Source organism: Macrobrachium nipponense, chromosome 4, assembly GCF_015104395.2.
Source record: "Macrobrachium nipponense isolate FS-2020 chromosome 4, ASM1510439v2, whole genome shotgun sequence".
NCBI lineage: Eukaryota > Metazoa > Arthropoda > Malacostraca > Decapoda > Palaemonidae > Macrobrachium > Macrobrachium nipponense.
In genome coordinates this window covers 128,840,551-128,859,140 of record NC_061100.1, presented here as the reverse complement: position 1 = coordinate 128,859,140, position 18,590 = coordinate 128,840,551, and the positions used below count along the sequence as shown (strand labels likewise).

The following is an 18,590-nucleotide window of genomic DNA, read 5'->3' as shown; positions in this document are numbered from 1 at the left end:
TCCGACTCCTGCCTCCTGGCTCTTGACTCCTGACTCCTGATCTGCCTGCCTCCTCCTTGATCCTGGCTCCTGACCTCCTGACTCCTGACTCCTGACTCCTGCTCTGCCTCCTGGCTCCTGCCTCCTGCCTGGGTGACTCCTCACTCCTGGCTCTTGGCTCCTGCCTGCTGGGAGACTCCTCGCTCCTGGCTCTTGGCTCCTGCCTCCTGGGTGACTCTTCACTCCTGGCTGGTGCCAGACGCCTGATCGGCTCCTCGCAACTGATAAGAGTCTTGCGTTTAGACGACTCCTTACGTTTGGTTGACTCCTCGTTCTTGCTAGGAGCCTCACCTCGAGTAGGAGCATCGATCCTGGCGGCAGGTACCTCCACACGTTTGGAGGACCTTTTGATAGGAAGGGAAGTGTCTTTCCTTCGAGGAGGCTCCTTTGAAAGCACTCCTACCAAAGAAGATATCTGTTCCTGCATGGAAACAAGAAACCTTTTAGTAACCTCCTCTTTATCCTCTTCGGGAGGAGGAGAAGGAGGAGGGGAGGAGTCCATGGGCTCCACCTCCTGACTCCTTCTAACTATAGGTGACAAAATGGCTCTTTTTGCCCTCTTGATTTCCGAAGGAGACTCCTCAGGGAAGTGTTCCGGGCTCGAGTCAATAGTCGGAGCCTTCCAACTCCTCTTCAGTGGTCGCAAGCGATCCGAATCCCTCCAATCACGTCTAAGAGACGAAGACCCCGATGATGAAAAACAATCCCGCAGGACGCTTTTACAATAGCGATCCCTGGCAGTCTGGGGTGTCACAGAAACTGCCGAAGGGACACCTGATCAGTGGGGATTCTCCACAACCTCTTTACGGTTTTTGACATTCCTTCTCCTCTGGGCATGTGAGCTTGGAAGAGGTCTAGACCTGGGAGCGTTGTGGAGCCGACCAGATGCCCCCTCCACTACACTGGGGACACTCACATCACTGTCCACTGTAACATCACTAGCCTTACCTTGCAGGGCAGCCATTTTGTTTTCCATGATCTTGAAGGCTGCTTTTAGATCAGCAAGTTCTTTCGCTGAATCTACAGGCTCTGCAATGGGTGAAGAGGCTGAAAAGGAAGGAGAAGTAGCAATTCTTATCATTGGGGAAGATCCCAAACTAGGAACTAGTTCATTCGATCTAGAACTACTCAAACTTCTAGGAAGAAAGCTTTCCATCACTCTTTCTCTTCTAAACTTTTTCAAATAATTAGTTAGATTCTTCCACTCACTCTCACTCAAATTCTCACATTCCTTGCAAGTATTAGTGAAAGAACATTCATACTCCCTGCAACCCTTGCATACGGTGTGAGGGTCTACCGAAGCTTTCGGCAACCTCACCTTACAGCCTACATTCACACAACGTCTCACAACCATTCCAGCGTCAGAAATTTTTAAGAAAAAATCCAAGAAAAAATCAAGTCAACAAAAAACAGTCCACAAAAAAGCGTATGCCAATCCAACAATCCAGATACGTCACCAAAAGTCGGTCAAGAAGATCAATTGCCGGTGAAAAAAGAAAATCCAATCGAGAGGAACCAACAACAATGTTGACGGTCCGGGCGACAGAAGAATTCTGATTAGAAAACGGGAATGGTTCCTAGTCCTGCCACCCACGGCAGGGCGGTAGATCACCTGACCTACCGGTAGCGTGTGCCGCGAAATTTGAATTTCTGTCTGGGACGACGGAGTCTATAGCTAAGTATATATCTGGCAGGGAAGTTGAAAGTATAAAATGAACTCTTAATCTTGAAAACTAAGCATACTGTGATTTAAAAAAAAAAACATTTTTTCCACTTCGGCGCTCACTCGCGAACGCCGCCGGCATACAGGAGATGATTTTTAAAATACCGCTTCGGCGTTTAAGTGTTAACCACTTCCCTGACTTTGGATGACCCTCTCCTCTATGACATCAGGCCTGTCTGCTTCTATTGGTAGTAACAATAACACCTTCTGTCCCACTCTGAACCAACAGTCACTGGTCCTCTTGTTGTAGTGATGCCTCTTGCATCATTGTACTGCATATAAATTCTCTTGGGTTAGTTGACAGCTGTTCCAGGTGATTCCTCAACTTCAACATCTGCTGGTGGGTGATGCACACGTCATCCCCCAGTCTTCATTCCATAATTCCTTGAGAATTTGCATCAGTCCTCTCACAGTCCTTCCATACAGGTGCTCAAATGGCAAAAATATGGTGAACTGTAGTACCTCTCAATGAGCAACACATCCGTAACTTACCTTTGCTTTAATTTACAGTGTCACTCTTCAGACAAGTGAGCTTTTTTGATGACACTGAATTATGTGCAATACAATTACAATTCTCATGATCTTCAAGCTATTTAATTCACTACTTATTTATACCTGCTTCCCTTAAACTCTAAATCACCTAGAACACAAACATTACCTTGCAGTTCACGAAGATCTCTCATTCCATGAGGAAAATAGGCATAAAATTGTGATGGAGATACCACATTTGTAACAATGGCTGCCAATGCTGCTCCAACCTTTGGTAATTCATAATTATCTGTACTCAAATAAAAGACAGGCTCCCTCTCCGAAGTGACACCTGGAAAATGGGATAACTACATAAGCTTTAAAAAGTAAGAAGTTCAAAGTTTCTAATATATACATCTTTAAGTAGGTTCCAAAAATATTTGCATGTGTTACATGTTTTTGGGCAACTGAAATATTTAGTTTTATAAATGTATTTCTTTAAGGACTTTCTTACACAATTTCTACCATTATTTCAATCCAATTTTGTACCTTAGATCTTAATGAAAAATGTATTGTTCAAAGTTCTTTAAGTGGGCACACTTCATTACTGGAGTCAGGTCCTGAACTCTATAACTTCAAATGGATTCTCTAGTTTATTCTTTAAATTTCATTCCCTTCTTTCATATGACAATTATAGGATTTTTATTTTAATATCATCTTTATAATTAATTGCTCTTTAGGCTTCAAAAATTTTGAGTGCTTCTTTCTATACAAATTCCATTATCTTTTCATGCAAAAAATACTCAAGATAAATCTTTGTGAATACAGTTCACTTTTGTACCATTATTTTCTCATGCCTTTGTTCCAACTACCCCTGAAAACTATGCATTTATGTACTACTTTACTTAGTTGTTGTTACTGAAAATTTATGTGTTGCTACTAGAACAAGCTTTATTGAAAATTGAACAAGTTACTACAGTAATACCCCAAACTTGTGCGAGGTTTGGTTCCAGACCCCTCGGATAAGGAAAATTTTTCGCATAAGTTTAGCACAGTCTCTAAAAATGCTAATAAATGTTTACTTCTAGAATATGAACACTAAATATGACCCTAATCATGTTCCCTCAATATTAAGCTAACTTTTACATGAAATTAAAGTAACAGTAATTTCGTTTATAAATTAGCTTAATACATTTCCCATCAGGACGATGTATTAGCTTATTTTATAACTTTAATATATTTCAACCATACTTTACAATATAGTATATACTTGTGTAACACGATCTCGCATATCATGAGACCCCAAATTTTCACCCTTAAAAAATTATTTGATCATGTATCTCGTGTATCATGTAAGTTCAATTTTTGAAACCAAATTATGATAGGCTAACCTCTTTTCCTCTCTTTATGTATCGCATTTTCTAATTAGGCTAACCCCTTTCCCTGCATCACTGTAGCTATCCCATCTTCTAGTTAAGTTAAAAATAAAAAAAGTAAAAGAGAATGCTACAGGCAGCATTAAGGTTATACTTGTTCTGTAAACGCATACAGCCAGGAACAGCCGATTAGCTTTGAACAACTGAATCCGGTTTTGCTTGCATTTAACCATTGTACAATAATAACAAATTACTGTACTTATGTTACAAATGATGTTAAGTAGAACAGGACTGATATATTTTTACATTACTATATACTTATTCACTGCGGAGAAAAGATCAGCAAAGGCATATAATATTGCTGAATTTAAGCCACAAGTTGTAGCTGAAGCCGAGGAAAGAATGTTCATCTGCTAACAACTATTATCGCGCATCGGCAACATGGATGAAACTCCCATAAACTTTGGTATAGGACCATCAAATTCGACTGTAAACGAAATTTGAGAGAAAAGTGTTTTAATCAAAACTATTTGGCATGAAAGAACACATTTTACTGCTTTCACTCCAATAAAAGATAAATATGTAAAGCTTGTAGTATTCTGATGAAATCAAGTGAAAATATCGAACACAATCTGTTGATTTTTCTTAAACAATAAACATGCCCTCAGCTCCATCTACGTACTTATGAAAAAAAGAACTTAACTTCATTCACAATGATATGTATTCAAGTGATATTTTGACTTGAAAACACTTCGTATAACATAAAATAACCTTGTCCCACATCAAATAGAGTATCTGGAGATTCATTTATGTTAACTATAAGCAAGAAAATTGCTCTTATTTGACTTCAATACAGCAAATAAACTTACCTTGTAATCGCCCTCAGCTGATTTCCAAACAAAAACATTGATTGATAGGTTTTTATTTTATAATACATTAGTACTATGAAAATACATATAATATTATTGGATGCGGTGAAGTAAAGCATGACAAATTTTCTAAGACAATATGTATTTTTCATAGCTACAAACCTTCGGTCTTTACAATAGGATAATTTCTAGTGCCTAGTTAGATCCGGTTAAATCACAGATGAAAGAAAGGAATCTTGTGAGATCTGGCAATGCGTGCGTATATCGGGTGAAGAGGATGCATATTCATTATGTTTGCATTTTATCATAAGATACTAGTATGTGAATATGACAAATGCTAATTTTATATTTCGTGTATGATGCGACCCCCTTGAAATTAGCTACAAAATTAGGTTTTTAAAAGTTGCTTGATATGCATGTATATACAGTTCTCATCTGTCTAGATGTTGTACATTTGGAGAATGAATAATGCATGAAGGACACATTATTGTTTTTATATCAGTTCCTCATCCAACTACAATTCAAATTACCAGTTTTCTACTACAATATGTAACCATAATGGATGAGAAAAACTTTAAATATTCTGGAAAAATTGTCACTAAAATAGAAAAATATATGGGAGAAGTCTGATATACAAAAATGGTGAAGTGTCTTATGTATTTTAAGAAAACTTATTATTAACAACCAATTAACTTTTGAATTTTCACTTTTAGAAAGATTAGAGTAAACTTTTAGATGCTAATCCATATAGGATCATCAGTGCCAAAATTCCCTTTACTAACAAAAAATATTTGCATATTTATTGCAACTACCTTTGCAAATTTTGCTCTTCTATTCTAGAGAGATCAACATTTTCTAGGAGAAAATATGAATACAATTAGTAAATTCTCCAATTTCTAACAATTAGTACAGTAGTACCTCGAGATACGAAAGGCTCTACTTACGAAAAACTCGAGATACGAAAGCCAATGCGAAAAATTTTACTGCTCTACATACGAAAAGTTTTCAAGATACGAAAGGTTGTTGCTGTAAAGTCCCGAGATTCGCCCGGACCACCGAGAACAATTTTATAACTCCCGCGCCGCCAACTGAGTAAACTCGCCACCATCCTCCCGCTCTCCCATTGGTTCCTGATGCTAGTCACCCCATAAGGTCCTGCTCTCCTATTGGTCAGCATCTACCCCTTGTGCTTTAAGTATTCTACTGGTAAAAGGTTGCTGTAAATTGAAAAACTTATTCATGCAATACATTTAATAAAAAAAAAAACATTAGGTAAAGATAGAATAAAGAATAGAAATGAATGGTTATTATACTGTTTGGTAGTTTCAGTAGTTGAAGAGAGATAATCAAAATTTATGGCTTACTGTGTAAAAGTGATTGCTTGGCGATCGTTCGATACTCGTAAGTGCTGGATGTAAACAGACGTTTGGAAGCTTTTTTTTTTTTGTTTATTATAGTTAATGGTTACTTGATAATTATTTGAAATGAGTACATGCAATACATTTAATAAAAAAAATTGTGAATTAGATATCATAAAATATAAAATAAATCAGACTGCCAACAAATACGTATTTTTTAGAATTCTTCTTCTGTTTTATTATTACGTTACGTATACGTATGTTTCATTATAGCTGTCAGTAACTCGGTAACTCCATTAGCTAAAGATAGAATAAAGAATAGAAATGAATGGTTATTATACTGTTTGGTAGTTTCATTAGTTGAAGAGAGATACTAATGACAATTTATGGCTTACTGTGTGCTAGGAAAAATGATTGCTTGGCGCTCATTCGATACTCGTAAGACGGGTAAGAGCTGAATGTAAACAATCGATTGGAAGGTTTGTTTTTTGTTTGTTTGTGTATTATAGTTAATGATTAATTAATAATTATTTGAAATGAGTATACATACTGATTATTTATACATTTTATTGGCATATTCTAAGCTTTTAGCTCTTAGGTTTAGATGTCAGAATCATAGACTAGGCTACAGTAGCAACCGCTAACATAGGCTAGGCTTATTGCTAAGGGACATATGCTAAAGTCCTAATATATGCAGTAAAAATGGGGTTGAAGTTACATGCAGTTGAATATTACTCAAGTATGTACAGTATTTTGCCTTTTTAGAGTCATATTTCTTCCGTCAGATCGGCGTCGTGACCCTAGAACATGTGTTTTAGGCCTGGAAATGTTATTGTTAGTATACAATAAGGTTTTGTACATACTTACCTGGCAGATATATACTTAGCTTTACGTCTCTGTTGTCACGACAGAATTCAAAACTCGCGGCACACACGACAGGTAGGTGTCCAGGTTGAATCTACCTTAACCCCGCCGCTGGGCTGGCGGCTGTAAGAACCAATCTCCCTTTCCAGTCAGAATTTTTCTCTTCCACCTGTCTCCTGAGGGGAGGCTGGGAGGGCCATCAATCGTATATATCTGCCAGGTAAGTATGTACAAAACCTTATTGTATACTAACAATAACATTTTTGTACATGAACTTTCCTGTCAGATATATACTTAGCTGATTGACACCCTTGGTGGAGGGAAAGAGACAGCAATATTAATATGGAAAAAGGGGAAACGGGGAAACAACTCCTTGTAGGATGTAAAATACAACCTTGGTTCTTACCTGTTTAGCAGAAGACTTAGTAGTTACTGTCTATTAGTCTGCGTTGCCTGAAGAGCTTCAGCGAGGGCATGACCTACAGCTGACAGACTCTTTGGGTCTATATCAAAGGATTTGGCATCGCTTACTTGATAGAATCCGAGCAGGATCTTGTCAAAGGGGATTCGCCCTCTTATATGACAGAACCTAAACCACTATCATTGCAAGGAGCTCAAACATAAACCGATCACCTAACCAATCTAATCATTGTTAGACATACGACATGAAAGAGATGCCTACCCGCATGCTCTTTCAAACAACCAAAAAACTTACAACCTAAACAAGGGGGAAAAAATATACTACAAAGGATATGTCTCAGCTCCCTGCCCCAGCACCGAATCCGCCGATATGTACGGGCCTAACGCGAAGCACTTTTCATACGTGATTTTGACGTCTCTCAGATAGTGGTTTGCGAAGACTGAGTTTGCAACGCCAGAATGTTGCTTTCATAATATTACTCAGGGATATGTTTTTATTGAAAGTTAATGAAGTGGCAATAGCTCTTACCTCATGAGCTTTGACCTTCAGAAGCTTGAATTGACTTTCATCACATATCGCATGTGCTTCTTTCACCAGGCTTCTGATGAAGAAAGAAAGCGCATTCTTCGAAAGAGCCCTCCTTGGATCTCTTACAGAGCACCAAAGGTTGACATCATTGCCCTTAAGTTTCTTCTTCCTCTGAAGATAAAACTTTAAACTTCGTACTGGGCAAAGTGACCTCTCTGCTTCCTCGCCTACTAAGGCAGATAAACCTCGGACTTCAAAACTCCTAGGCCAAGGATTTGAGGGGTTCTCGTTCTTAGCCAAGAACGAAGGCAGGAATGCACAGATCGCTGCATCTCCTCTGAACCCCACTTTCCCTTCTATTGCATGGAGTTCACTAATCCTCTTTGCAGAAGCCAATGCCATGAGAAAAAGTGTCTTCCTCGTGAGGTCTCTAAAAGAGGCAGACGGAGGCGGTTCGAACTTAAGGGACCTAAGGAAGCGTAGCACTACATCCAGATTCCAACTCGGAATCTCTGGCGGAACCTTTTTGGATGTTTCAAAAGATCTTATTAGATCATGAAGGTCTTTGTCCTCTGAAATGTTTAAGTCTCTGTGCCTAAACACTGCAGCCAGCATGCTACGATAACCTTTAATGGTTGATACTGCCAGTCCACTTTTTTCCCTAAGGAAAAGTAAGAAGTCTGCTATTTGGGTTACAGAGGTACTGGAAGAGGAAAAGTGATGGTTCCTACACCACCGTCGAAAGACGTCCCACTTCGATTGGTAGACTCTAAGGGTAGAGGGCCTTCTTGCTGCTGCGATAGCAGTTGCAGCTCTTGCAGAAAACCCTCTCGCTCTGACCAAACTTTTGACAGTCTGAAGCCAGTCAGACCGAGAGCGGGGAGGTTTCTGTGATACCTGTCGAAGTGGGGTTGTCTGAGCAGATCGATCCTCTGTGGTAATGATCTCGGAATGTCTACTAACCATTCCAGTACCTCTGTGAACCATACTTGTGCGGGCCAGAAAGGGGCTATCAGCGTCATCCTTGCTGCCTCCGATTCCGCAAACTTCTTGAGAGTTTCTCCCAGTATCTTGAAGGGGGGAAAAGCGTACATGTCTAGGCCCTTCCAATCTAGGAGAAAAGCATCTATTGACACTGCCCTCGGGTCCGATATCGGAGAGCAGTAGTTGCCTATCCTCACATTCTTGGCTGTGGCGAAGAGGTCTATGTGAGGCCTGCCCCAAAGTCTCCACAGGTCCTGGCAAACATCCTCGTGAAGAGTCCACTCCGCCAGCAGGACTTGATCTTTCCTGCTTAGGAGGTCTGCTCTGACGTTCTTTTCTCCCTGTACGAACCTGGTAAGGAGACAAATCTTCCTTTCCTCTGCCCACAGCAGAAGTTCTTTTGCTGTCTCGTACAGGGAGAAGGAGTGAGTCCCCCCTTGCTTCCTGATGTATGCCAGGGCCGTGGTGTTGTCAGAGTTTATCTGAACTGCCGAAGCTAGGACGTAGGGCTCGAATGCTTTCAAAGCTAGCCAAAGAGCCATCAGCTCTTTCTTGTTGATGTGCCAGGTCACCTGTTCCTTCTTCCAGGTGCCTGACACTTCTCTTGAGACGAGCGTTGCTCCCCAACCTGTTTCCGACGCGTCGGAATACAACACTTGGTTGGGGTTCGGAATGTGAAGGGACATCCCTTCTGCAAACCTGAGAGGGTTCGCCCACCAAGAGAGGTCCTTCTTGATTTCTCTTGAAATCTTGAAGGAGAACTCTAGGTTTTGAGAACGACACCGCTAGTTTCGATGTAGAAAGAACTGGAGAGGTCTGAGGTGCAACCTTCCTAGAGAAAGGAATTGCTCCAACGAGGAGAGTGTCCCCAAACAAACTCATCCACTCCCCTCGCTGTGCATACGTCTTTCTCTAGGAAGGTTTTGACTTTCTCTGACCCTCGGGCTATCCTTTCTGGAGACGGAAAAGCCCGAAAATCCAGAGAAATCATCCGAATCCCCAGATAGATACGATCTTGACTGGGGATTAACTGAGACTTTTGAAAGTTCACCAAAAGTCCCAGAGAATCGCCATGAAAAGGGTCTTTTGTAGGTCCTCCAAACATCTTTTCTGTGACTTGGCTCTGATCAGCCAGTCGTCCAAGTAAAGGGACACCCTGACTCCCTCCAAATGTAGCCATCTTGCTACATTTTTCATTAGTCCTGTGAAGACCTGAGGGGCTGTTGAAAGGCCGAAACACAAGGCCCTGAATTGGAATATCCTTCCTCCCATCATGAACCTGAGGTATTTCCTTGAAGAAGGATGGATCGGCACATGGAAGTAAGCGTCCTGAAGATCTAGGGACACCATCCAATCCCCTGGACGAAGAGCCGCCAACACTGAGGATGTCGTCTCCATGGCGAACTTCCTCTTTTCTACAAAGAAATTCAGGGCGCTTACATCCAGAACCGGTCTCCATCCTCCTGAGGCTTTTGGAACTAGAAACAGGCAGTTGTAAAAGCCCGCTGAGCATGGGTCGCTCACTAGCTCTATAGCCTCTTTCTCTAACATTTGTTCTACTGCCTGCGTTAGAGCGTGGCTCATGATGGGATCCCTGTACCTGGCCACCAACTCCCTCGGAGTCGTCGTCAAAGGTGGTCTTTCTGTAAAGGGAATCAGATATCCTTTCCGGATAATCGAGAGGGACCAGTTGTCCGCTCCTCTCTTTGCCCAGGCTTCTGCGAATCTTAGAAGCCTGGCACCTACTGATGTCTGGAGGACTTCTTTCCTACTTCTTCGCTCTGGATGAGCGCGAGAAGGATCTTCCTCTCTTGAAGGGTCTATTACCTCTTGAGGTAGAGGCTCTAGAAGGAGGGCCCCCTCGAAAGGGCTCCTGTCTAGCCGGAGTCTCCTTCTTAGTCTTCGTCTGGAAGGAGGTCCTAGGTTTACGGGCAGACTGAGCGAGCATGTCTTGAGTAGCCTTCGCAGAGATAGCTCCCGAGATGTCATGGATTATCTTCTTTGGGAAGAGAAGCGGCGAGAGTTGCTAATAGAGAAGCGAGGCTCTCTGAGCATGAGAGACGGACTTTGTCAGAAAAGAGCAAAAGATCGATCTTTTCTTGAGAACCCCTGCTCCAAACAGGGAGGCTACTTCGCTCGATCCATCTCTAACTGCCTTATCCATGCACGTCAGTACACTGTTGAGATCCTCGGGCGAAATGGAATCCGGGTTCTGAGTCCTTTTAGCCAAGACCCCCAAAGACCAGTCAAGGAAGTTGAAGACTTCCAAGACTCTGAACATTCCCTTCAACAGGTGGTCGAGCTCGTTCATAGCCCAGGTAGTCTTAGCCGACAAGAGGGCCGAGCATCGTGAGGCATCCACCAGTGAAGAGAAGTCCGCGTCTGCAGATGACGGAAGACCCAGGCCTAGGGGTTCTCCAGACTCATACCAGAAGCCTAGTCTGCCCGTAAGCTTAGAAGGAGGGAAAGAAAACACAGTCTTCCCTTTCTCCTCCTTAGAAAGAAGCCAATCACCAAAACCTCTCAAAGCCTTCTTCATCGAGATGGTTGGCTTCATCCTCACACAGGAGGAAACCTTCATCTTCTTAGAAGTCGAGAATAACGAGAGAGGAGAAGGAGGAGCGACGGGAGTAAGAGCGTCTCCAAACTCTTGAAGAAGGAGGTCTGTCAGGATCTTGTAGGACGAGACCGAAGAATCCTTAACCAACGTCCTTCTTCTGAAGGCTTTCATTTCATCCACCGAAGAACCTTCGGCTTCTTTACGAGAGCAGCTGGACTTCTCTAAAGAAGTGCGTCTATCTAGTGATGAGTGTCTAGCAGCCGTCTGGCGCCTATCAGGGGAAGCCAAAGCTTCGGGAGAGCTCCTATCGAATGCGTCCTTCCTACTCCGATGAGTGAGTCCTCTGTGATCCTGTAGTCTGCTCCTAGATACACGGGAGTCCAAAGGGGAGCGCCTGCTAGGAGAGGAGAGCCTACTATGCTCACGGCGCCTAACAGAATCCATGCGCCTGTCAAAAGGAGAGCGGCTTCCTGGCGAACTGCGCCTAACATGAGGAGAACGCCTGCTAGGCTCTTGGCGCCTACCAACAGGAGAGCGAATCCACTGGTGAAGATCGCCTTACTCAGAGACAGGCGTCTACCATGATCCAAATACTTAGATCGAGACGCAGTGGGTCTCTGCAAAAGCTAGTTTATCAGCCGAGACGTTTTCTTTCAGGCTCTTTACGCCTGACCCTGAACAGAAGCGGCTAACAGGTGAACCGCGCCTATCAGGAGAGAGGCGCCTATCTTCCGCACAGCGCTTGGCAGCGGGAGAGCGGCTACTTGGGGAGTAGCGGCTACTTGGGGAGTAGCGCCTACCAGGCTCTAGGCGCCTAACATAAGGAGAGATCCTGTCTCTGGAAGAGTCCATGTATGAGGAGGCTCTCTTATCCGGAGATTGGAGGTTCTTCGGAAAGGAGCGAGAAGACGAAGCTGTGCGCTTATCTTTAGACAAGTGCCTACTAGGCGCTAGATCCCTTTCTACTGGAGAAATGAAGTCGCCAGGAGAAAGCTTCTTGGGCGATTGGCGCCTGGAAGAAGACAGGCGTCTGCCGAGGAAGAAAGCGCCTCATTCCATCCTCTGTTACAGGAGAGAGAGCCGCCTCCGACTGAGAAGGCAAAGCAGGCGAAGGTAGCCTAGACTTCTTGACGGGGAGAGAGACGTCCTTCTTATGACGCGTGCCTCCAGCCAAGGAGCCCGCCAGAGCCGAAATCTGAGCTTGCAGCCCCACAAGAATCCGAGCTGGAGATCTTGCAAAGTCCTCCACAGGGGATGAGGATCGAAGCCTACTCCGAGGCGAGAACTCCTGATCCCTCCTGGGTTTCTTGATCTCCACTTCAGGCTCTTCCGGAAAACATTCCGGGCTGGAAGGAAAGGCGCAAGGAGCCTTCCAGGCTCTCTTCAACGGTCGAGATGAATCCGAGGCGCTCCATCCTCTTCTAGGAGAAGGTGATGAAGAAGAAGAGAAGCATTGGCATAACACCTCCTTCTTGGCACGAACTAAGGCAGCCTGGGAACGAACATCAGGATCTACCGAGGGGACGCCTGATCGGTGGGGGTTCTCCCTAACCTTCCTGCGGCTGTTGACTTTCCTCCTCCACTGGGACTGGGAGTCTGGAAGAGGTCTAGGCCTGGAAGCATTAAGGAGCCGATCAGACGCACCCTCCACTGCACTGGGGTCACTGCACAAATCACCTTCACTATTACTCTTACCTTGCAACGAACGAATTTTCTTCTCCATGCTAAGGATCGTGGCTCTCATGGTTGCCACTTCCGAAGGCGTATCTTTATGTTCGATGCAGGGAGCAGGAGCTGAAACGGGAGAAGGAACTAGTGCTACGACAGGATTGTCTACTTCTACCTCGCTAATACGAGACTTACTAGAACTTCTAGACGAAGCTTTTCTCACCCTGTCTTTCTCCAACTTCCTTAAGTAGGAAGAAAGAGACTTCCATTCACCCTCATCCAACTTCTCACACTCATTACACGGGTTAATAAAGGAACATTCTTTACCCCTAAATTTCAAGCATACTGTGTGAGGATCTACCGTTGCTTTCGGTAGCCTCACCTTGAATTCATCCATAAAGCACACCCTAAACATAGAAGATTTCTTAACCTCTACATCAGACATCTTGAAATCAAAGAAAAATCCAAACCAATATCCAAAAACAATCCACAAGCGCATATGCCAAGCCAACAAGATCAGGTACTTCACCGAAAGTCAGTCCAAATATATCCAAGGCAACGAGAAACGAATAAAGCTGTCAGGAGGTAAGAACCACAGGTGTAGTCGACACCGGCGACAGAAAAATTCTGACTGGAAAGGGAGATTGGTTCTAACAGCCGCCACCCAGCGGCGGGTAAGGTAGATCACCTGACCTACCTGTCGCGTGTGCCGCGAGTTTTGAATTCTGTCGTGACGTCAGAGACGTAAAGCTAAGTATATATCTTACAGGAAAGTTCATGTACAAAAATATAATTTACTGGGGTGTTTTTGGAGGGCTTGGAACGGATTAGCCATTTTACACAAAAAATGTGTTCCAAGATACGAAAAACTCGTGATACGAAGGCCGTCTCGGAACGGATTAATTTCGTATCTCGAGGTACCACTGTACATGGAAATTTTCTATGAATTTTTCTGCTCTTAAGCCAATTTAAAAATGAAAAGTAATATACACTATTATATTATAATTCACATACAACTTTTCAAATGACAAGTTACATTTAAACTCACCATCCCTGTATCTTACATGTTCCCATTGACAAGCTTCTCCTCGCGGACACTTTCTCCCTTCTCTGAAAAACTTGCATAGTCTCCTTTCGTCTGTATTTTTAATACCAGCAAGTACTGTTTCGGCACACTCATTATCTAAATTAATATTGTTTTCTTCTGCCAAGAACTCTGCAACCATAGGATTCCAGGTAGTCTGAAAATTAAGATAGTATAAAATAGCTAAGAACTAATTATAAATTTAAAACATTTTGAAAAAACAAAGACCATACTCATATTTACTCAACATTGTCAAAATTAGAACTTAAATTTACCATAAAACATAGTTAAAGTGTGGACTAAGATCCTAAAAAACTTTCAAAGGAAGGGAACTAATGTGAATAATCACCTCAATTTCTCTTGTCCATGGAACTTAGCATGCTTGTGATAATTCGATTAGTTTATGCATAAAACCAAAAGGAAATTTACATTACATTAAAATAAAATATGCATTGTTCTCAAATGTATACCTTTACATTAACCATAAATATTCAAAACCTAGTGTTAAAAGGATGGGCTCCTGGAGGCTTCTTAGTGTGCAATGACAAACACTAATTTAATCCACAACATCAACTTTGGCATAAATATATAAAGAAGCCCGAAGACTCTTTGAAACAAAAGACAGCCAATGTGTGACAAAACAGATAAAGATCAAACTCTCACAAGAATTTGCCTTAAAATTCATAAATACTAACACCCAGACAAAGGGAGGGAAACACTATAATCACTTCCACAAACCTGATCAGTTGAGAAATAATAATTGCAATAGACTGCAACAAGGCTTACAAAGCACACACTGATCTATTACATTAAGTAAGAACTTAATGCCCTTGATTGGTGGTCAACATTGGAAAAATGTATTATCACCTGAATGCTCTTCTAAGATAAAAAATAGCAACAGATGCCAACACCAATGAATATGTTTTCAGAGCTTTGACAAACATTAATTACTGTGAACAGAACATTCATAAAGTACTGTGATGTCTCAAATATTCAGAAAAATGTAAAACGTTACTTACAGTAATTTCATCAGCCAGGTTATTCGAAACATTTCCTGTAAATATGTAGTAAAAGTGCATTATAATATGGTATTTAAAGCATTATCAAAAGTTATGTAGCTTGTACGAAATATAAAAAACAATATTAATAACAAACAGGTACCAAAGTAAATATTTGGAATGACATACAATCAAAGAATTGAACACTCACACCATAAGTAATGAAGTGTCAGGTAATTCAAAATTTCATAACATACAATCTTCTCTATTTACGACAAGACAGCAAACATTAGAGTAAAAAGTTATTAAAGTTTACAAAGGTTCTTTGGTTTTGAATAATTTTCACCATCCTCAACTTGTAATATGGATTTAGAAGAGATCTTAGGTGAATAAAGCATGCAATCTAGGGACAATGTCATTAAAAATATGAAAGCAAAATCATATTGTAATTCATGGGTGATGTTACTGTATAACCTCCAGAACAGAAGTCAAATTGGAAAGCAGATTCGACAGTTTTCATCCTAGCATTATCATTTACATAAAAAAACATCCCTCTTGTTACCTGATCTTATTTACAAGACTTAAACATAAAAAGTAAAAGTCTAGTACTGTACAGTAATTTGGCAACCAGCCATTTGAAAAATCTTACCATTTACCACCAGATTTCGCAGTCCCATTCAGACCATTCTCATGCAATTTTTTTAAAATGTTAAAATCACAATTTTTGAAAGTAAATTATATTTTTCCTAACTATACAAACCTGAGGTCCTTTACATGACGAAATACTTTTGACGTAGCTGGAATTACGGCCATTAAATTTTTGAACAAGGTGGTTAAGCAGTATCTACCATGTGGCAGGCGGGTAGGCCCGGATGTAAACACTCCCACTTTGCCTTTCGGCCCAGGTTCAGATTGAGAGTTGGCATGAGGTGGGCATAAATGTAAAGGACCTCAGGTTTGTATAGTTAGGAAAAGTTTGTATAGTTAGGAAAAATACAATTTACTTGCAAAAATTGTGATTTGTTCCTACATGATATACAAACTGTCGGTCCTTTACATGAAGAAGACTCCCTGATTGGTGGGAGGAATATGAGCGAGCCTCTAGAAGTGACTGGAGTTCTGCCCACCTGAGCTATTCCTCCTGGTCATAAGAGTGAGGAGGAGTGCCCTGCCCCTGACAACTTGATCGGAGTACAGTGTTCCCCCCATATTCGCGGAGGATGCGTACCAGGGTCCCAGCAAATAACGCAAAACCGCGAATAGTTATAACTCCCCTCTAAAAATGCCCATATCTGCCTATCTTGAAAGTTCAGATGCCAAATGTATACTTAAAGTATCATCCTACATCAAATATACCATTGAATTGGTATTATTAATATCATTTCAAAGTCATCTTAAACATTTTACCATTAGAAATATATAAACAGAGGAGAAGAAGATGGATGTAGCAGAAATGAGAATGCTGAGATGGATGTTGGGAGTAACAAGGGAAGATAAGATTAGAAATGAGTATATAAGAGGATCGACAAAGGTAGCTGAGATGTCATGCTGGAAGACATACAATGGAAATGGAAGTGCGGGGTAGAAGGAAGGAACAAGAAAGAGATAGCGTGATTGTGTAGGGGAAGATATGGAATTGAAAGGAATAAATGAGAACGAGGCACAGGACAGAAATCGATGGAGACGACCATTCGCAATGGCGACCCCATATAAAAATGGGTTTAAGCTAGGAAGAAGAAAAAACAGCCAATAATAGAGAGAGAGAGAGAGCAGACGAGAGAGAGAGAGAGAGAGAGAGAGAGAGAGAGAGAGAGAGAGAATAACTCATGATATCAATAGATTGAAAGGAACTTCTATAGGTAACACTTACTTTCCCCTCCCATAAATACATATATCTATTCCAGAGAAGGGAGAAAGAGAGGACTGAACAATTATGTTTGTCTGTATACCAAAGAGAGATAAAAGAAGGAAGAAACAGAAACACCGAATGTAAACCTTATGTAACACCCTACATCAAATTCACCTTAAATTATTATCATATTAATGTATTAATCTTAGAGACTGTATCAATATAATTTCAAAGTAATCCTAAACATTAGTACCCTTAAAGGTATATACGTACATACATACATACATATGTACCATACTAAACGGCGTGAGAGAGAGGAGAGAGAGAGAGAGAGAAGAGAGAGAGAGAGACGCGAGAGGAGAGAGAGACGAGAGAGAGAGAGAGAGTTGTCTTTACAGTATTTAAAAGAGTGAAGTGGAAAGATTATTGTATTTAAAATACTCACATATGAATTTTGTAATAACACTTACAGTATTATTATTATACATATAAGTAATATTATTGGAAAATATTAATAATAAACTTATTACATGCATGTACCATAAAAAGGATCTCCTCAGTAAAAGAGAGAGAGAGAGAGAGAGAGAGAGAGAGAGAGAGAGAGAGAGAGAGAGAGAGAGATTGCATACAAACCATTAAATTCGTTGACCATTGTATGGCAATGATACTTGACATGTGACAGCTTCCCACCTCCAAGCATCACTGGAGTTACGAGAAGGTAGGGAAATTGATACAGAAAAAGACAAAGGGAAGAATTTTCATTTGAAATTAGTTGTTATTATTATTATTATTATTATTATTATTATTATTATTTTATTTGAAAATATTAATAAACACATGCATCTACCATAAAAATTCTCTCATCACAGTAAGAGAGAGGAATTATCCTTACGCAAGTGAAATGGAAAGGTCATTTTTATCTCTTTAAAATACTACCACATACGAATTTTGTAATTACAGTTTTATTATTATTGTTATTATTAATATTATTAATATTATTATTATTATTATTATTATTATTATTATTAACAACAGAAAATATCAATAAACAGTTTACATACTAGTACCATAAAAATTCTTTCATCTCAGTAAAGAGAGAGAGAGAGTGTGTGTATCTCTCTGTTCTCTCAGAAAATACTTATATTGCTTCCAGCGAAACAGAGGGAGGGAGTTACCACTATGACCATACAATAATCCTGTGTGGCAAGGAAGAGAGAGAGAGAGACGAGAGAGGTGAGTAGAGCGAGGAGGAGAGAGATGATGAGACCGAGAGACTGAATACGAGAGCAATGAGGGAGGAGAGATAGAGAAATGATGGGCTGAGCGAGAGGAGAGGAGAGGTTATCCCTAATTAAAAGAAACGTTGAAACGGATAGATTATTGAATTTCTTTTAAAATACTATCACATAATATGAATTTTGTAATTACAGTTATATTATTATTATTATTATTATTATTATATATTATTATTATTATTAAAATATAAAAACAAATAGTACATGTACTAAAAAAATTCTCGAGTCTAAGTAAATGAGAGAGAGAGAGAGAGAGAGAGAGAGAGAGAGAGAGAGAGAGAGAGAGAGAGAGAGAGAGAGAGAAATTTCATGAACACTTGGTGGCAACAACCCAACAGTTGCTCCCCCTCTGTCCCATTACTTGATATGTTTGACAGTTTTAGTACCTGGAGTTTGAGAGAGAAGACTGGGATTTCCTTCATTCTTACATAATTTTTCAAATTTATAAACTAAAATCTTACTAATTCACTTCAGTATTTTCTTTAATGAATTGGTGTTAATGCTGT

General features: G+C 40.8%; 1 protein-coding gene across 1 annotated transcript in view; it reads right to left on the bottom strand.

Annotated features, from left to right (window-relative positions):
- Positions 1-18,590, bottom strand: part of LOC135211173 (uncharacterized) — a 285,675-nt gene that overhangs the window by 72,037 nt on the left and 195,048 nt on the right. The window contains exons 14-16 of the mRNA XM_064244376.1: positions 14,962-14,996; positions 13,907-14,099; positions 2,421-2,582 (exon numbers count right to left, since the gene is read on the bottom strand). Of these exons, the coding sequence (XP_064100446.1) occupies positions 2,421-2,582; positions 13,907-14,099; positions 14,962-14,996 (390 nt within the window). The remainder of the gene's footprint in view (positions 1-2,420; positions 2,583-13,906; positions 14,100-14,961; positions 14,997-18,590) is intronic.